General features: G+C 41.5%; 1 protein-coding gene across 1 annotated transcript; it reads right to left on the reverse strand.

The window, feature by feature from the left end:
- Positions 1-1,902: 1,902 nt before the first annotated feature.
- On the reverse strand, positions 1,903-19,726 carry LOC145458483 (dnaJ homolog subfamily B member 12-like). The gene is made up of 8 exons (XM_080336861.1): positions 19,479-19,726; positions 19,231-19,414; positions 12,773-12,918; positions 11,034-11,207; positions 6,382-6,467; positions 5,438-5,544; positions 5,212-5,378; positions 1,903-2,780 (listed from the first exon to the last, which is right to left on the reverse strand). Exons 1-8 carry the CDS (start codon positions 19,609-19,611, stop codon positions 2,668-2,670), a joined length of 1,110 nt encoding a protein of 369 aa, XP_080192987.1. The 5' UTR covers positions 19,612-19,726; the 3' UTR covers positions 1,903-2,667.
- Positions 19,727-21,916: the final 2,190 nt, after the last annotated feature.

Consider the following 21,916-nt stretch of genomic DNA (forward strand, 5'->3'; position numbering starts at 1 on the left):
TGTCTGCTTGATACACTCGTATTCTTGAATTGTCGCGCAATGTCACATGCGAGCATGCAGTTTAATTGGTTTTACCAGAGATGGTCAGTAACAAAGTAATTCTACTTTTTGGGAGTACTCAAGTAGTTTTCCTCTACTTCTACTTCGTAATATTTTGTGATTTACTTACTTACTTTTCGCTATTTTCAGTTTGTCAAGTAGAAGTAGTTTAATTCCCCAATACGAAAGATAGCCTGAGGAATTTCGGGGCTGTTTTCGCGGAGTACCAACATTTAATATTCATAAAATTCATATAAAGTCCAGAAATTTTGTTGCGCTTCGCGCACAGTGGTTATGGAGTGACAAATATGTTTTCATGAAAGTATCAGTGAATATAATTTGGGTACCGGAATGCTTGGTTCCGCTCACACCGCATTGTTGCTCATATCAAATATTTCATCACGGTTAATATGGCCCACCATAACGTTTGAAACTACCCTTTCGCAATCTAGCAATTGCCTATCATATCGCAATCTAGCAGCCCATGGCGTGTCCTGCTAATCTGGAAAATCCGGCTTTTTTGAACGTTACAACTGTTTTAGCAGATCACCTTTGAAGCTTTATGGACAAAAGACATGAAATATATTTTCTGCTTTTTGGAAGTGGTATTTGTAATTCACTTTCAATTCCGAGTATCACACTTTGAGTTTCAATTACTTTCAGTTCGTTTGTCTGCAGAACATACATGTTGATATTGTTGAAGCATAAAAGTAAGCGTAGTAATGCCTCCATTTTCCGAAAATAAAGCTACACCAAATATAAATTTTACCATCCACAACATTTGTTAATAACCTATACTAATCGCGCAAAGTGTTGAAACCGTATCCGGTACAACTTCTCCGTATTGCTCTTCGCCTAAACTTGGGGCCTTATAATATGGGGTAGGGTGCCATGCCGTCCTCTAAAACGGAGTCTTCTAGTAAACAAAGGGCTAATATCGCATTTTCATATCAATAATATAATTTGCATCCCATGATGCGAAAGAATGCATATTCTGTCGAAAATTGATACCTCCTGGGATGCATCAATACGAATCAAGCTCTCTGCACCTTCCGGATAGCTCAATTTGCAGCTGTTGATAGTCCATGCGAACGAATTAAGAATTACTACTTACTTCCTTGAGTAGATTTAAAATCAGTCAATTATACTTCTACTTGAGTAGATTTTTTCGTCGCTACTTCTATTTGAGTAGCTTTACTGACTACTTTGACCACCTCTGTAGGTTACTGAGTTGCACAGTAGGGCTGTTACTCAAAAATTAACTTTTTTCCCGGATTACTGTCATTCACTGATGAAATTGTCAGGTTACCCTAAAAAAACGCTGCACCCAAATTTGGTTCAATTCTAGCAAGTATTATGACTCCGGAGATCCAATTAAAATTTTTAATTTTTTAGGAAAAATTAAAAAATTTCTGTCAACCACATGAATTTGTTGAGCTGTGTTCAAAGACGATGCAAAACAAATTTGAGTTTTACGTCACAGGACTTTGCATATCCCCACAAAATGACGATTCCTTGCGACGGCTACAACCGAACCATGGTTGCCGGAGCTGCGGTATCAAATCTATTTTCACTCCACTCAAGGTATGCATGCCTGCTTTTTCACATCGCCGAGGCCAGATGCGTGTCTTATTTCGAAGACTACTGCAAGTTCTTTCGACACCTTCCTTATCTTCCATTGTATCGCAGTCTAGTAGTGTATTGAAATGATAAAATTTTTAGCAATATATTGAATTGAAACCAGAGTGGTGTTCCTGGGCCAAGGTCATAATCTACGGATCTATATAGTATATTTCTATTCTATAACTAACGCATACAAGATTCTGATGCCCAAGCCCTGAAACGCAAAAGACACGACGCGAATTCGCAATTGCACACGTATGAATCCGAGACATGCAATGCACGCACCCCTGTCACGAACATAATCCCAAGCGCCCCGCAATCGCATCACAACAATAAAATCATATGGTAGCAATTTTAAGAACAATAGAAAGAAATCATTCACGGCGACAAATACGGACATAAATTATTATGATATACTGCGTCGTTCAGCGTGACAAATAAATACTTTATTACATATTTTACTCCAAACAAGGAATAGGGTTACAAACGACATTGCCGGAACACAAAACTGCGACCGTCCCGGTACATAGATTCTATAGACTGAACAGAAAAATTGTCTGTGCAGCCACGAGATCTCGCCTGATATTAGGACGGCAATGTAACTACCTGGGGCGCACTTATCAACTTTTTACAGCAAAGCTTTCGGCTATTTCCGTCACAATGCGGCTACAGTGCAAAAGTCGCGGCCCTGACCTCTTGTACAGAGCAAAGCTTAAATGTTCAAAATATCGAGAAAACATTCAACCTACAACGATGAATTTCATTATGAAAGAAGACCAATATAGTGCATGCTCCTGCGCCTGCATTACAATCGCTCACGTATTAGACAATTCGCGTGTTAGACTTAGCGAGCACGACTGTCTTGGGTCGAGTTTGAGAACGCCCCACACCCAGACCCGAAACGCGACATACCGACAACGTACTATAAGACCAACTGCATATTTCCCGACTGCGCAATTAAAACACAAGAGATGAAGACGCTCGGCAGTGGAGGTTTCCCCGCGATCATTGCCCGAAAAGCTTTTCAAGTTTTTCGCAACTCGGCGTCTTGTACTCCGTCGCCCTTTTGATCATGTCCTGATTGGAGAAATAAATTCCCTTCCGTCGCATATTTTCCTCTGCAGAAACAAAACAGCGGCTAATATCGCATGTTTAGTGGTCATATCTACTAATAGACGCGCAATGAGTAGCCCAGAAATGGCGACTAGTTTGTAGCCGCTCTGAAGGATTGCATTCGACTTGCGTGAGTGATGTTGAGGCCAGAAATTTCCATTCTTACTTATCGTATTAAGTAGTTGTAGACCAGTGGTTCCCAACCTTTTTCGGCTCATCGCCCCCTTTTCAAGCTCCTCACCGATCATCGCCCCCAAAATTTTGTGAACCGAATAATGAGCATACAAACTGTAATCACTGGCTGGTTGACCAAAAAAAAGGTCAACTTTTCGGCTCGATGTCGAACCCTTACACTTTTGCAGCTAAATTTTCGTGGGTCGACTAAAAAAAGGTCATTTCTCCGACTTGGCTCCAATTTAGCCGTTTTATCGCGCCATCGCCCCCTTCGCTATTTTCGCCCCCTTTGTCCATTTTTGGCCCCCTATCGCCCCCTTCGTCATTTTCGCCCCCTAGAACGCCAAATCGCCCCTTGAGGGGCGATATCGCCCACGTTGGGAACCACTGTTGTAGACCGTTCTTTCAGAGAAAAAACAAACAAATAATGACACATGCACTTCCCGTATCAAAGACTTACAAGGTACCGCAAGCCTTTTGCACCGTAAAGTCAGGACGCTGACCGCTGCATCTAGATTCCCCAATTGCGGCCCCAATTCCGTGAAAAGGAATATTTTACGGCAGAAAATTTTCCTCACAGTAGCCTACTCCCTCAGCTTTCTACACACGACCATTGCAAATTATGGATAAAAGGCGTTTCCTCTTTCCGTTGTGTGTAGCAACTGGTCTGCTTCCTTGTACAGCAGACAACCCAGAGGACAAAAAACCACCATGGGCCAAAGACCTGTTGTTCAGTCATGATATGCACATTTACAATGTAGGTAATTAGGGCAAGTTTTTGTTGCACTAAAATCGCGAGAAATTCCAACAAAATTTGCAGTACAAAGTTGCATTTACAATAGTTGTTGAATTAGTAGGGTATGAGATACTCAAAACGTTCCGTTGTACAACCTAGTTCCTGCAGAGCTGTCAAATTTGTTACTTTGCCATTCAACGCACAGTCTGGCGAAACAGTCAAAAATTACATTTTTTTCAGCACATAGCAAGAAAGTTACGCAATGCCGGAATAATTTCCCTCAAAAAGCCAAACAGCATAGCGATAACCCCCGTTCCCCTAGAACAAGTCAAATAACACACACCAAACCCCCTAGGTCTGCAAACTTGACCCAAGGCATTGCAGAAAAATCCACTCTCGGTGACTTTAACAAAAGCAATAGCCTGAAAAAGGTAACACGGTGAAAATGTAATTTTCTGCGGTCTTGCCTAGACTTTGTGAAATGGGAAACTATTTCAAATTTGAACGACAGAATTAATAAAGCGATCTATTTACATATTGTTCGGGCACGACCGTGCTTGGCAGGGGTAGTTGGACTTCTTGCTTGCAAGCTACTGTGTCCCAGATAACAGTGAGATGCAGCAAACCCATCATATAGCTTTTTGTTTTGTAAACCGAAGGGAATAGAACCATACTAGAAATAGTTTATAGCATGTTATTAAATCACTCCTTTAATTTTACTGCAATATTTGATAAAAGTTCCAGTAAAGATTGGCATGACAATAGAGACAAGTCGCACAAAGTTGCACTAAAAAATCCCTCCAAACAGCTTTAAAACATCATAGTACTAGTACATAGTACAAGTTGCAAAAACTGGCCCTAGTAATCACTATTACAAATTATCTTCGTATTCTCTACTAGCCTAGCCAGGGAAGCTTTGGTATAGAATTGAAAATTTCCTGCAGTAGTTTTTGAAAGAATATTCCCATGAAGATAACACAAAAGCTTGGTTTGTACCTCGTTAAGAACGTCGTGTGAAGTATGAAGGTGTGACTTTCGTCATAAACGCATGAAACTCCATAAAGCTAGTCACCGTAAATTAGGCTTACCATATTTTGGAAATCAAAAAAGAGGACAATTTTTCAGAAGTTTGCAACTTGCAAAACCGGAGTGAAATTCTCAAAAACCGGTTAATTTTTCCCACTTGGAGATCGGTTGACTAAAAAAAAAAAAAAAAGGTCATCTTTTCCGCTAAGAGCTCAAAATAGCGTTTTTTATGCTCAGAGCTAAAATCACTGCTTTTCCCTCCGAAATACCCGCCGGAGCTTCACTTCTGCGCTAATTTGCGGCATATCACTGCGGCAATTTCCTCTCAATCTGACCTAAATTTTCAAAAAAAGAGGACAAAATCTCAAAAAAGAGGACAAAAGGGCGTCCTCCGAGGACACTTTCAAAAAAGGCAAAAAAGAGGACAAATCCTCTTAAAAGAGGACGTATGGTAAGCCTACCGTAAATGCATAAACGTGTATATGTACAATGCAACTTACTTTGTACCCTTTCAGAGTAGCAAGACCCGCGTAGATACTCCACATACTCGTCCTCGACCATGTTTTCATATTTCCGGATTTCGCGCGGCTTATAAGTCTGCTCGAAATTGCTTTTAACGTAATAATTGATCGACAGCTTTTTAGTGGTGCGCATCATCTGGTAGTCACTGCAAAAGAGTTGCTGAGTGTGATTATTGATAGCCGGAATGATAACAAAAATACACACCCTTTTGCATATAAACTGTATGGATTGTCTGGTACCATAAGGTGTCCCATTAGGCTCACGATGAGCACGAGCACAACGGGGACGAATTGAAAAAATGAGGCGCCATTCTGAAAGAGTTAGCATTAAAATAATTGCATAACAGCATAACAAGTAGCTCTTCTAGGTACAGATACAAAACTCCAACATCCAAGTGAATAAAGAAACCTTATATTTTCGGTTGGCATTCGTCATGGGTAATCGTCAGCTACTAGTAGAGACTTTGTATATTAAGTCTCTCAGTCACAGCATTTTGCGAAGTCCAAAATGATACACGGCACATTTGAAAACCGTGAAGAAGTAAATGTGCCTCAACGGAGGGTTTCAGCGTGCAGTAGGTAAGGCTTTGCCTACAAGTCCCGCTTTACATCCCAGCGACATAAATTCAATCCGCTAGTCATTCTGTCACTTGCCAGTGGAATCATGGACATCCTGCGACCGCCTCAAGCAGTCTGCGCCGTCCGTGGACCCCGGGTTAGGAACCAACGGAACAGGCGAGGTGAAGATAATTTTGAATGCCTGCCTGGATTGGAGAATTTGAAATTATCAGCGCAGAATAGTGGAGTTTGATAGTTACTCACAATGCGAGAATATAACGCAAGCATATTTCACATTTTACTACCGTGAACCCACTGCATCTATTTACGATTCAGTTTCGGTGCTCCTATTTTCACACCGAGGTTTGATAGATGTATGTCTAAACGCGCGCCAGTCCATATAAGATATCCATGGTGTCATATTGTGTCCAAGCCACACATTATTCGGACTACAACCCACGGTAGAAAGCATGCCGGAGACCCTGGCCACAAGACCAAGAATCGGAGGATATCGGGGTAAAAGTCATCGCGACAAGGAGTCCACAAAAACAATTTTAGTTTTCGGTCCATTGTATGGGCCTAGACACTTGCCTGCATATTCTGCTGTTCTTCCGCATGCCTCCTCTGATTTCCATATGTGTAATATGCATTACCTCTTCGATACACTCGGACATTTTCTAAACGAAAATTCACCTTGTCAGCATCGATATGCGATCTGTTCCCATTTCCGACTGTCAAAGGCTCAGAACTCATTGACATATGCCACATATCGATGATAATTCAGATCGGGATCGACTTGATTTAACAACACTGCTCTAGGCCATAGGCGCTGAGCTCAGGTATGCCTGGGAATTTATTTGGGTATGCACCATACACAGAGGTTCGTTAGGCATATAACTGCCTATACTAGATGATGAATTGTGAGATTTAGAAATAAGCAATGTGCTTCGTTTACATGCCACTGCTCACGTGAGCAAATTAGCAATAATACTTTGATCAAACGCGAGTAATTAGAAGACGCAACGCAAGACAAGGCAGAGACAGAGATCTTAATATCAAAGATGTCAATTTCTACACGGGCGAAATGCAGAGATTGTCATAGGCTGTGTAGAAATATGATATCTGATGCGGCGGCCGAAACTATCGCGTCTTCTGAGATTGCGATTTCATACTGGCTCAAGATATTGAACGTGGACAGAATTGATTAAAATACATACAGGCTGTGAACAGACTCAAGCGTAGTAATTGATTTTGATTTGCGGTAATACTAAAAAAACGATCAGAGCATGTCTTGCAGGGTCTTGACATCGAATGTTATGACTCCTTTGAAATTAGTTTCACTACTAAACTGAGTCAAGAGCAGACTTCGCATTTGTTGAAATATTTCCTGTCACTTTTAGTTTGTGAGACGCCGCCGAAGACGCGTATTCGTTTGTTCTCGAGACGGAGTGATTGAAATCCCCTGATTGTCGACGCGCTGGTTGGTGAATTTGTTGCGTATCGACGGGAGATCGCGAACTCGCAATTTGACTGTAGTCGGATTCGCCAGTAATGTTATGATGGTAATGCAAGATGTCGCTAACTTGGCAAATTTGAAATTAAATTCTATCAATTCAGCCGGCGCCCGGTGGCAACGCGCCTGCATGATAGTATTGTAATTTTGTCATCATACACAAGCTACAGGTAATTGGTGATATTGAACAATTACGAGTTCGTTCATTTGTGAATTCTGACGTCATCGATTCCGCATGCCTACGGAAAATTAGAGTTGAGTGCCTATGGCTCTTGCGTAACAGGGACCACATTTTCAATGGTGTCCGGTCAATACCGAGAAAACCATTACCGAGAATGCCATTACCGAGAATGGACACCACCGAGAATGGACATTACCGAGAATGGACACCACCGAGAATGGACATTACCGAGAATGGACACCACCGAGAATGGACTTTACCGAGAATGCAATATATGCAATGCAGGCATGTTGTGCGCATGAACAGGTCGTGTGTGTGCACCACGGCGTTGCCACATTCGGAATCGATGTTCAGGTATTAATTTCTCGACAACGTCAGTACCAGTAAGCAATATTCTTGACATTGGCCATTCTCGGTAATGTCCATTCTCGGTGGTGTCCATTCTCGGTGGTGTCCATTCTCGGTAATGTCCATTCTCGGTAATGTCCATTCTCGGTAATGTCCATTCTCGGTAATGGTTTTCTCGGTAATAGTATAGAACCATTTTCAATAATATTTATTGAATTTCCCGAAGAAAATCTTTTCGATAAGCGAATGATGCCAAACATTAATGGAGATTGGTGCCACTAAATAGGAGAGGTGGTCCAACTAGTCAAGAAAGCTACTCAAATAGAAGTAGCGACGAAAAAATCTACTCAAGTACGAGTAGAAGTACTTCTTCCACAAGCAACCTAAAACTACTTGAAGTAGAATTGACTGACTTTAAATCTACTCAAGTAAGTAAGTAGATGTGAAAACGATCGTAATTCGTTCGCATGGATTGTCAAAAGTTGCAAATTGAGCTATGTGAAAGGTGCCGAACTTGATTCATATTGATGCATACCAGATGCTATCCAATTTTTGACAGCACAAGCATTCGTCTGCATCATGGCATGAAAATGTAAGTATTGATATGGAAATGCTATACTAATCCGCTGTTTACTTGAACATCGTGTTTTAGAAAATATCAAGGTATGGCGAACTCCCCCATATTGTAAGGCCCCTAGTTTAGTCGAAGAGCAATAAGGAGAGGTTGAATAAGATACGGTGTAAACACTTTGTACAATTCGTAAAGGTTAATAAAAAATGTGTCGGATCGTAAAAATGCCATATTGTGTAGCTTTGTTTCCGGAACTTAAAGGCATTACTGCACTTGCTTTTATGCTTCAACATGTATGTTATCCAGACAAAAGAGCTGATATTAATTGGAATTCAATGTATATGATACTGGGAATGGAAAGTGAACTATAATTACTACTTCTAAAAGCGAAAAACGTATTTCGTGTGTTTAGTCCAGAAAGTATTAAAGGTGGTATGCTTAGCTTAAACAGCTCTAAAACTAAAAAAGTCACAGTCCAATTTTCTAGATTAGGACACGCTATGGACTGCTAGATTATGATATGATAAGTAAATGCTAGATTGTGAAATATGAGTTTCAAACGTTATGATGAGCCATATATACTGTGATGAATTATTTCATATAGGCGAAAGGCGATAATGCGGTGTAAACGAAACCACGCCAACCCGCTACTTATATTATATAAATTATATATTATATACTTTCGTGAAATCATACTGATTACTTCACATCTACTGAGCGCGAAGCGCAACGAACATTCTAGGCTTTACTCAACTTTTATGATTATTAAATGTTGATACTCTGTGAAAACAGCCCCGAAATTCTTCAGGCTATCTCCCTGATTGGATGATTAAACTACTTCTACTTGACAAGCTGAAAATAGCGGAAAGTAAGTATTTCAAAAAATATTATGAAGTAGAAGTAGCAAAAATCAAATTTACTTGAGTAAGTACCAGGAAACTACTTGAGTACTTGAAAAAAGTTATAAGTACTTTGTAACTGACCACCTCTGCAAAATGGTGCTAGGGAATAGTACCCTTTTAGTCATATTACAATTATAATACAATTACAATAATACAATTTTCCACTCCTTTAGATTACAATAAGAAAATTTTCCGTGAATATAACTGGCTATAGAAGCCTTCAGCTACCTGAATCGTTATGTGAATAATGTGACCAGGCGCGTATCCAGAGCGCGAAAAAGGGGGGGGTTTTGCGTTACGAAATTGGCTATTGTGACGTCATCATTACGATCACTCGTCTCCACGCCCTGGCGAATATTTAATACATTATAGTTTAATAATAAACAGAGATTTGCGGTGAGTGGGAGATGTACGAATACGATACGGACATTGCCTGAAAATCGCGTTTCTTTTATGGTCTGATTGAAAGAAATTCGTAAATGCTCACATTTAGTCATGAGCCGGCAAATGCCGCCCGTCTTCAAGCGCCTAGTTCCGGTCAGAGATGCGTGATTTTGTTGGGTTTTGACGATATTATGCGCACGGTCGGTAGTATCGCAGCGGACGAACAAGCGCGGAATAGGGCGGTAGCAAAAACGAGGGCGATCGCCACAGAGAGGTGTGGTGTGAACAGTGTACGTCGTACACGAATGTGTGCTTTACGATGGCTTTACTAGCCATACGGCTGAGCGTGTAGTACGCGCGAAGATAATTAGACCTTAATTGCAAGCACGCAAGTCAGTCAACTAATACAGAGTACACACTGGGATAATAACTTGATCGACAGAGAAACTTGTCAGCCGATATAATTAGGCTTTACTACTAGGCCTACTCAATTCTCCCGTTCAGCGACAACATAGGCCTGTATTTGGACGACAGCAAGCCACCTAACAATCGGGAACGTGGATTGCTAGGCTTGTATTTTGAAATGTGAATGTCAATCCTAGGCCATTTCTCGCCAATAATCGCGAATACAATGTGGATTTGAGAATAGCATTGTCGTACTGGTGCCGTCGTGTCTGCGTCTCGCTGATCAATCAACACGCCGCCGCGTGCAATTCTTAATTAGGATTTCAAGGCGGAGCGAATTCGCGAGCGATGTTGATTGCCGACAACTTCGTCTTTGCAATTACGTATCGCGTCGGCCAATTAGATTAGATTTTCCTAAAATGAGTCTCTCGTTTTAGCAAGGCGAGAGAGAAATCGAGGGAAGAATGTTGAGAACGTCGGCAATTGCCACAGCTGAAATGTAGCTGAACAAGTGCAGAATTCGTATGGAATTAGCGAATTATAATGACCTATTTTATCCTTTCGACTAATTCGGCGCATAATTCCAATATTTTGTAGGGGTGTTAGTCCCCTTAAATAACATTAAGACGCCATATTCGCCTTCTCATACGTAAAAACGAATATGTTAAACTAATAAATTAGCAAATATTAGAGGCTATATTTGACATCAATTTTTAGGATTTTGAAAAGGGGGGGTTCCGACCCCCTAAAACCCCCCCCTGGATACGTCACATTATGTGACGCTAAAGAGAACAGATGTTTGCGGAAACACAATACCTCTATCACGCAAACACCGGAAAACTGTACCGACTTCAAGACTGTAATATGTGTATATGTGGCGGCCGAACGGACACACACAATTCCGAGATGGGAAGAGTACATTACAAATATACCCCTCACCTGATGGGAAACCGCCTCCGAAAAACATACGAAAAAGGTCGTCTGCGTCAAAGTCATCGTGATACTGTCTGTGCCGGTGTTCGTGTCTCTGGCGTGTCTCCTCCTCGGGCCCATAGAGATCGTACTGCCTTCGTTTCTCGTCGTCGCTTAGGACAGCAAATGCTTTGCCAACGGCTGTAACATGCACAGACAAAATTTACAGAGACCAAGTTACAATCTCCGCAAGTATGTCCGGATAAAGTACAATATGTTCTCCCCGCATTGTCGAGAAGGAATTTAGAGTTTGCATTTGAGTGTAGCATCAGGATTGCCTGTAGAATCGCCTTGTTCACCGATTTTTATTGTATTCTATCGATTAGTTACACAGAACGGTTGCTGCGCACTGTCGCCACCCTGATTTCGATGTTGGTGCTAGAATTCGAAATTACACTCAAGAATTCGGAAAAGCAATGATAATGAAAAATTTCATGTCCGCTGGACGTTGTCAAATATTCATATTATTCTTTGCTATTCGCCGGTTAATTTCAACATTTCGAGAATCTGCATCGTACAATCTGCGTTGTGTGATGTGATGCAAGTATTTGTTCTTACAATATTAATTTACGATCCAAAGTTTATAAAAAAACGTTGTCATATTGTCCCCAAATGTTTGCTCGAACTGAACAGGCTGCGATTTGTAATTTTCGTTTCAATGTTTCTACATTTGTTGTAGAACCTAATCTGTGGAATGTGTGCACTGTGCAGCCTACATTGTGCCCAAGCCCAAAAGTTGATCGCGATATTAACATGAAAATCGGTACAAATTTCATATCGTTGATTGACCGAGTGACCCTTAACCCGGCAGAAGTTCAGGGCTCCCGGGTGAGCCCAGAAAACCCAGAGTGACTTCCTCCTTTGATCTCCAGGATTTCAACAGATGCGGCCTACTTGACGCAATTCCCCTTTACGTTTAGTGCTTTGGAGAACTGCTTCCTTAACCCTAATTTCCTGTACAGAGGAGGAAAGATGATGCTGTCCCTAGGTATCAAATACTTATTGATTACACAGCTGTTCCAACTTGAAGACTATGTTCATTCTGGCCGTGACCATTGCGCCAGTGCTGGATTCTTGCCATACTGTTCCACAAACATAGAAAACAGGGATACTTGGTATACCACTTTGTTGGCCAGGCAGATAACTGACCATTTGTAATCAGTGTAATCAGTTTTAAAATTACGACATTCCATGAGAGAATATATTCATACATATTTACGCTACGTTGATGCTTTTACTGAATAGGTCACGGAACAGAAAAGCAAGTGGTCCACATTTGACCAGCAAGTCACGCACCCTGCTTAAACGCTCCCATTTCTATTTATGTCCTTTACTTCATTGCTCATGCCGAGTCTTGACCCGAATAATTATATCTCCCATCAATGCAGGACAAATTTGTTACTTGTACAGAAGAGAATGAGTATTTGTTTCGATGGTGCGGAAACGTCCAACAAAGCAAATCTAATACTTTGTTTCAAAGTCAAGTAATTTCAACTAACATCAGTGTGAATACATCAATGCATTCAAAATAAAACATTGATATTTTCACGGCTGCAGAAGTGCATAATGATTTCCAGTAATCAGCCTAAATTATTACCGTTTAGCACCAGGGAATCAAGTATCAGTAGTAAAGGATTGCAGCATGATGTCAGTTGACAGAATGACTACGATAGGAAATTCCATCACAATAACAATCTATTACGTACCTTTGAATGCTTCAGTGGCGCCGGGAGCTTTGTTTTTATCAGGGTGCAGTTGCAAAGCGAGTTTACGGTACGCTTTCTTCAATTCTGACTTTGTTGCTTCCTTACTAACCCCCAATATCTTGTAGTAGTCTTTATTCTTTTTAACACTGAAAAAATTACACTGAAAAATGCGGTGTGAATATGGATGAAATTGGAAAAATGTGACTTGCACAATCAGACTTTCCAGTTAGTATTCTAAATGAGCCTGGGAATTACTGTTTTGAATTAATATTAGTATTACTCAATTACCGCCACTCAAAACAGCTACCGTAAATAGAAGCTATCAGAAAACTACAAACTAAAACACACTTTTATCAAAGTTTCATAGTTTTACATATTGCTTTATATAAGGTACGGCAAAAGATTAGCTATCGTTTGTGCAGCTTTCAGCCATCTAGTGTGTCTCAAATGACTTAATTAATGTTTTTGTTCTAATAGATACAAGAAATTCAGTCCCATTTAATAAAAGTGATCGCCAACTTGTGAAATTTGACAACGACCATCATTATAATAGTGTCAAGGTGCAATCTGCCTGTCAATAGCGGCATGTAGGAAAACACACGAACTGGACATCTCCACATCAAAACGAATTACCACGTTATGCTTTATAAATTGTAATATTGTTTGGCTGGAATTGCATTGCATTTGGTTGAAATTGCAAAATATGGAACTGCCACGCGATATCGGGCTGCATATAAGGAGAGCAAGAGGTGAATAAAGGTTATAGTTGGTAGGAAACAATCCTTCAAATTGTTGGCTCGATCTCGAGTTGATGGCGGGGAGAAGATGCATGTATCGAATACTGATACCATAATATCATGGCAAAATGATGCTTGAATCTCAAACAGTATGTTCAAATGCATAGACCTGTGTGCTCTATCTGGAAGCAGTACCATAATTAAAATTACAAAAAAATTTATAATCAGGCAACGGCTCTCATTGTTTGGAAATATATTCAAAATTGCAAGCAGATCAAACCGTACGAGCTAGATAAGGAAATAAACACTGCCACCGCATGATATGTCGTATTCTCAGGCAATTCAGGTATACAGTAGCCTAGACTTTGCTCAACATTATAACATAAGTATTACCGTGTTCCCCATTGGTTCGTTAACATTTCATCATCATCATCATCGGTTTATTGGCAGTTTTTATCAGTTCAATACACCACAAAAAAGCGATACAATGAAAAGATAGGAAGGTGTCGAAGCGACTTGGAGTAGTCTATGGAATCAGACACCCACTTTGGCCTATGCGATGTAAAGAGGAGGCATGCACACTGAAAAGTAAAAGAAAATAGCATCATAGAAAAAGCAAGCGACAAAAAAATGGGGTGGCATGTGATGTAAGGCGAGATCGATAGGTCAGGTCGCGGTCCGGTAATCTAGAGGATGGACTAGTATTTATTTAGTAGTAATTGCTTGTATTTCGACTTGAATGTGGACATGCTCGTCGACTGTCGGATGGCCGGTGGGATACTGTTTCACACGTCAGGTCCAGCATATCTGATAGAGCGATGATCTTTTCGGTCGATCATATGATATTTGTGGGCGCGTGTGTTGTACTTGTGCGCTTTTGATTCCGAGGTAAAGAAGTAATTGAAATATTCGGGCCAATGACCGCCGTGGAACTGATACATAAACTTGTCGATTTCTAGTTTCCGCATATCTTTTATCTTCAGGACACCGAATCTCTTCAGCAGAAACTTGTTGGATGGACAACCAGGCCCCTTTGGGGCCCTAGCTATGATACGGAGTACGTTATGTTGTAGTTTTTGCTGTGGCTCGAGTGCAGTTTTACTGGCCGCCCCCTAACAGAGGATGTCATATCGTAACTTCGATTGGATTAAGGATTTAAAGAGTATCAGAAGAACCCAGGCTGACATGAAGTGTCTAAGACTGTAGAACAGGCCGCACTTCGGCGACAATTTAGTGTCTAGGGACTGAATATGACTCTTCCAGGACATGTCCGAGTCCAGTAAAACCCCGAGATATATGGCATTTTCTGTGTTGGAAACGGGCTGACCAGCGATGTTAACGGTTAGATTATTTTTTGAATTTACTGTCAGCAAATGGGATTTCGCGGCGTTTATGCAAAGGTTATTTCGGGCCGTCCACTCTTGCACTTTGGGCATTTGGTCACTATACGTATATAACCAACGACTGCCGAACGAGCAGACGCGAACGAAACGATGAAGCTCTCGGCGACGGCCGACGCCGGTCGGGGCACGGCTTTCTGTGCTAGTGTTCGTCGTGACCCGGGCCGTGGCGCCGACCCCGGAAGTGGCCGACCGATCCGAATCGGTTCGCGGGGCGGAACGTGTTCGCGCGTTGACCGGCGCGCAAGTTCCGGATCCGCGCGAGACGGCTGCGTAAACGACCGGTTTTCGACGGCGGGGCGGCTCGATCGAGCTGTGCAAAATTAACACTTCTACTTCCTAAAGCCGCGTTTCGCGGAGCTAGCAAGACCCGCAGCCCCATCTGACCCGCGATCGTCTGAGGGGCAGTTCAGACCTGTTCAGGCGATGACCGCAGCCCGGTTCTGCCACGTCGCCAACCAGTACTACAACGCGGCAAAAGCCCATTTTGATCGGCCCTCGCTCGCCACGGGGGAGAGCGATAGCCTGAGCGTCGAGCGCCGCGCTGGAAATTGGGACTCTAAATTGAAAGAGCGATAAGCTTTTAGAAACGACGGGTCATAAGTAGACGACAATGTGTATTGGGCTTCGAGTCGTGTCGAGTGTTCGATTATCAATGAGAACGGCGTGGAAAGTTGAAATGTATACAAATTACACATGTAGAGTGGCCACAGCGAATAAAATGTCAGTTTCGCATCGGATTAAATGTAATTGCGACAGGACAGGTATATTTTTCGAGCGTACCCGTTTAATTGCGCATTTTTGATGATAATTCTGGGGTGATCCACCGATCAAGGATAATCCCGGAATTATCAAAGATTTATCAAAGAAAAATTGAAATCACTCCACTTCTACGGCTTGGAATTCAAAATGCTTGGAATTCAAAATTTTCATGCTGTACTAAATCCGCGAATATTGGTTAGAATGAATTCGAATCTGGTGTACGTCGTTTTATCGATTTAATCACGTAACCAGCAAGATTCAGAAATAAAGGTTATTTTTCAACAGTCCTATTGCGCATCCATTGTCACTGTTGCCGCGGCTCGACCACGACTTCACAGATATCTCATATACAATGACGCACCCCGCTTCGTATGCCGCAACGCGTTGGGAAATTACTTCGAAACTATAAATTAACTCTTAGCGACATCATCATTGGTTTATTAGCAATTTTATCAGTTCAATACACCACAAAAAATGCGATACAATGAATAGACAGGAAGATGTCGAAGCGACTTGGATTTGTCAATGGAATCGGACACCCACCTTGGCCTAGGCGTAGTAAAGAGGAGGCATGCACACTGAATGAAAGTAAAGAATACAGTATAGAAAAAGAAAGCGACAAGAAATAGGGCGGCATGTCATGGGAAGCGAGATCGATAGGTCAGTCGTGGTCCGGTAATCTTGAGGATGGACTGTATTTATTTAGTAGTAATTGCTTGTATTTCGACTTGAATGTGGACATGCTCGTCGACTGTCGGATGGCCGGCGGGATACTGTTCCACACATCAGGTCCGGCATATTTGATGGAGCGATGATCTTTTCGGTCGATCATATGATATTTGGACGACGTGGACGCGCGTGTGTTGTACTTGTGCGCTTTTGATTCAGAGGTAAAGAAGTCACTGAGATATTCGGGGCAACGACCGCAGTGAAACTGATACATAAACTTGGCGATTTCTAGTTTCCGCATATCTTCTATGTTTAGGACGCCGAATCTCTTCAGCAGCGACTTATTGGATGAGCAGCCAGGCCCCTTTGGGGCCCTAGCTATGATTCGGAGCACTTTATGCTGTAGTTTCTGCAGTGGCTTGAGTGCAGTTTTACTGGCAGCCCCCCAACAGTGGATGCCATAATGTAACTTCGACAGGATCGTCTAATTTCAGTACGCTAAGAAATCATGTATCACTACACGATTAGAATCTTTAAAATTGTTACTCTGTTCATTTTTGAGTGCCCGTGCCATTGTGTTCGCCCGGCCCCAAACTACGAGCCCGCTCGCGGACGGCGGGAACCGCGGGATTATGCGAGAGACCTCCAGCGGATGACGCGAGCGTGCGAACTCGAATTGCCGCGTATCGTCTCCCGCTCTCGAGGGCGTCGTGGCCTAATGGGTATAAGCACTGTGCTTGCCTCGCCGCCACGCCGCGCCGGGGCTCGAATCCCTCCCACCAAAGGCGAAAATGAAGAGCGAAAAAGTATACGGAATGGTTGCGCCCAAAGAATGTAGAAGGGCAAGAAGTGCGAGGTCATTGTTGCGTCATGCCACTGTTACGTTGCGGCATCCATTTTGGTCTCAAAAGACCACAAAAACAGCCTGAACCTATGTGTGAGGCTGTAGTTTTCGTTCATATTGGCAGTGATATTTATGGGATTACGCCCGCAACTGGTATATTGGACATAGAAACCAAGGTGAATTTATGTATTTTCGTTGTCTGCTGGTCGTTTTTATTTCAGATCACCCCGGACTACCACAGCAAAATGCATTTCTGGGCTGCATCAACGAATTGTAGGCCTACATATGGCGATATATTTAGAATCTCAACCTAAAGGCTTCTTGTGAGAATTGTATCCTGTTGAAGCAGGAGATGGAGCTAGTAAGATTCAATATGGCCAATAGAAACTTGCCGCATACATACTGTAACAGGATAGACCACCCAATACGATATAAAGTCACCCATCTTACAATTTGCAGCTACAAGGCCGGTGTCAGGAGAAAGATGAAGAAATTGCGCGTTATTATTATGATTAAAAGTTTATAGAGTGGCCCTTATCACCTGTTTAGGTCTTGTGTGCCACGGAATACAGTGCAAAGAAATTCAGGGAGAAAGACGAAGAAATTGCGCGCGCGGTTGAAATCGCTGGTAATGCGAAATCATTGTGAAATTAATTGTAGCATTTTGACGATACAAATACACAATGAAAACCATACAAGATACCCGAATGTGATTAATAGCGGAATTGCACAATTTATGATCGTTTTGGAACTTGGATGTAAGCTCGGATAACAAGGAACAGATGGAGGAGGATAGGAAGGTTTTTTCAACAAGGATCAGATTCAGGCTTTGAAAAGAGAAGGGCAGGCCTCTGGATGCAGATGGGCCGGTGATACATTTATGTCAGCACTGAAAATCAGGTTTTCATTTGGAAAGCATGGGTAGTTTTTGAGCTCCAACAGTGCTTCTATATCGAATGTAAACATTCGATGGTGTAGATATCTGAGTAAATCCTCTGATACCACGAACATTTTTATTAATTTTTTAATATGTTCTCGGCAAAAAATCACAAACAAAATATGCGACGGAATCCGACCCGAATACGCAGAAATACAACAAAAACAACCGCCGATACCCCTGTCCGCCCGCGACAAACGCGACTACACGCGCCCCAATACGGACCGGGACGGGGCTCGTTCACTTGAGGACCAATTCTACTACATCCTTATGGAGAAAATTGATTTTTGGTCCGAAAGTGAACGAGCCCCGTAGGTTCGTCAATTAGATTAGCGGACCTGGACGCCTCTGCATTACCTTTTTCCTAGAATTCATGATCATTTCCTATAGAGAAAGGTTCAAGCGGGTATTTATGTTAAAAACAATTTGTTTTTCTCGTATAATATCAGTTTCAATATGTATATTTCCATCACAGTCCCGTGAATTCAATAAATTCATTTGCGCATATAGAAACTGGATTTTTGACGGTCCGGAGTTCGTGGACGGGTTTTAGCTTCGAGCTATACACTACAAAAAAAAATTAGACAAGTTTGGTCTCAATGTCTCAAATCGATTTTTTAGCAGAAAAAGTCTTAAAGACAAATTAGTCTTACCAAGTACTTTATGTCTCAAAAGTAAGCCAGAAATTGATCGAAAATGGTAGCAGTGCCTTGGGGGCATCCTTTTCAATGTTAGGGGTCTGAGCGGAGGAGGGGAAGGATGAGAGAGACCAGAAATTGCAGTGTTGAGATGATCCTGTACTAAGTTTACAAGGTATTCACTAGATATAGTTATCAAGGTACATGCCACTTACTACTCACGTATACCATTCAGATCAATATATATATGGTTGTCTGAGTCGAAAATAGCATTTATGGTGAGTGGGTGGTAAAATGAGACCAAATCAACCTCATTTCTTAAATTTGAGACCAAATTTGTCTAATTTTGAGACCAAATTGTCTAATTTTTTTTTGTAGTGTAGTCCGGGAATCCAGGATGCGGAAGAGAGGTTAGGTTAGTTCTCGACTTCAGACAGCAATATATAGACTAACACACACTCGATCCCTCACCGCGTCACAGCTTCCCGTTCCTCCATCGTGGAATTATCACGACTTTGTTCGCTTGTCGACGTTGACCCTGAAGTATCGGTAGCATTTCGCGCAGACGAAAAAGTTCCGTATCGTGGCCTCGCTGATCCATTGCTCATTCCCTCATTTCCCGTACGATTGTTTTTTGATATTGTGACAAGTAACGCTTCAAGATTTGGCAACATATTCATAAATATGGTCTACGGAGAAGGCAACATTCACATTCTTACCTTCGGCTTCGTCAGATCGGCACAGTGTTAGTGATTTATTGAGAAACTTTTTGGCGCGTTCTACATTGCCTACAGCTAACGCATCTTTGGCTATTTTAATACATTTCTGTGCCTGTTCTTTTTCCCAGTCCATGAATTATCGCCTAGTCCTACCGACTACAAATTAAAATCAATATCGGAAAACCAGCCAGAGTGGTATTATTCGATGCATTTTACATAGAGCTTCGAGGGGACTATTTATAGAGTGAACGACGGTATGTTTCAACTGTATCAGCACGACTTCAGAAACACACCACGCTCGACACAAATCCTACTTGGTTGATGTTATAATAACGATTGTTATGAATTATATTCCCATGAAATAGTGAAAGCTTCTTGGATACAAAATTCTTTTCAACAGACTTCGGAAAAAGAAGAAGGCTACCGCTGGTTCACAGTGACCATGGACAGAGAAGTTATGTATTTGCGAATGTCGATTGGCATGAGTTCATACAACTATAGAATGTAAACGTTTACATTCTATAATACAAGCCTCTGAGCTACATAAATCACAGTTAAATTACTTTACTAGAGAAATGACTCTGGCTAACTGGGCTTACCTGCAGCGACTGTTATTCTCCCTGTCCGATGATGCAAAAGAGGTCATCTCGCCGAACTATAAAAACTAAACCTTGTGTGTGTGCAGAGTGACGAAGTCCTGACGTTAGCCATATTTGGATTTTTGGAATCAGTGCGACTGCAAATAGCTAATGAGGCGACAATAACATTCAATTTATTCCTGTTAATATAAATTCTGAGAAGTTTATGGTGAATTTATGTACCATATCTGTGATGCTTTGGACGTCTGTGATTCAACTTTAATTCCGTCCCAAATTTTTAAACAAATTATATACAAATTGCGCGATTTTTGCTTTAAAAATGATCAGAATTAACATCATTGGAATTGATCATTCGAGAAAAATCGTAGAATAATACCAATAATCATTAAAGGCTTACACAATTTTGGAAACTTATTATCCGAATGACAGGGGAGGCATTGCCGCACTTACCCCCTGGGCCCTAACCAAGTGCGTAGCCATAAAAAACGGGGGGAATTTGATGAGGTAAAAAGACCCCCCCCGTTCAAAGATCAGAAAAAATATAGTAAAATAACGATGGTCTTGGGCCCTTATTTGGGGGATTGACATAACTTCTACGGTTGCCACTACATCCGCGCCAGTCGTGAAAATTTTGGAAGGTAATGGTTTAATATTTTGCCAAGAATATTGTTACTCGCAATTGTCTTGGGCACTCCATAGGACAAGCAACCGAAGTTATGGAGGGCTTCGTCCTTAGACTTCCCATGTCCCGGCTTCTCCAAAGCCCGACTTCATTGATATGTAGGCACAGGGTGTATCTCCTATGATGCGAAGCGCGAATAAATTTCTTAACTCATAATCTTGCCAAACCGAAGTGATCAGATTAACCGGTAGGGCTAAGGAAGGTGGTGTCGACAAACGTTCAGGGCGCGTTAATGATATACAATTTTGAATTAGGGTATGCATCTACGGGGGGGGGGGGGGGGGTCGCTGTTAAGTATACTTATTAATCTGTTGCATATTGTTATTTCGTGACCACCCGGCTTCTATATGGTTAAAATTTATTGCAATCGAAAAAATGTACCAGACTAAACAATAAAGAAAGAACCACTTTCGTAAGACACGCACGATTACAAGTTGACTTTTCATCTCGGGGTCCGGCATTTTTTCAGATTGCCAAGTCAGGACTATTCGGCGCCGACCATTTAGGCACGTATATGAGCAATTGACAATTTGAGTATATATTATATCTACATCAACAGCGCCCAAATGCCAATTTCCATATATTAAACTAAATCTTTTTTTTTTCTGGAAGATGGAGTAGGCCTACTCATATTAAAATCAATAAATCATGTACGTAGAGCGACATTAAATTTCAAGGTTACTTATTCTAACAAAAAATACTCTATGAATTTATGTATATTTACGAAATAATTTTGGGCCCCCATTCGAGCTCGGCCCCTCCCAAATAGGGGTGCTACTGCGGGACTGCAAAGATTTAGAAGGAACGCAATGACATTCAATCGCCAAACACAAAACTTATTAAAGATATTTTTTAAACATCTTCCATGAGTTCAAAAGATGTCCTTCAATGAAGTGCAAAATATATACATTTGTCGACAGAAATGGATATATATAAGATGTCCTGTAGGACATCCTCAAAGCTATCCTGATAGACATCCTCAAAGATATCCTGATAAACATCCTCAAAGATATCCTGATAAACATCCTCAACGATATCCTATAAGATATTTTTTGTACAATTCGACCCTGTGTGACCCTGAACCCTGGTTGGCTAAACCTGCTATATGCTGCACTTCACACATGAACGAATACAAATCCTCAGTTTTACAAATCATG

This window comes from Botryllus schlosseri, chromosome 16, assembly GCF_051294905.1.
Source record: "Botryllus schlosseri isolate E-star chromosome 16, Bs_hap1, whole genome shotgun sequence".
NCBI lineage: Eukaryota > Metazoa > Chordata > Ascidiacea > Stolidobranchia > Styelidae > Botryllus > Botryllus schlosseri.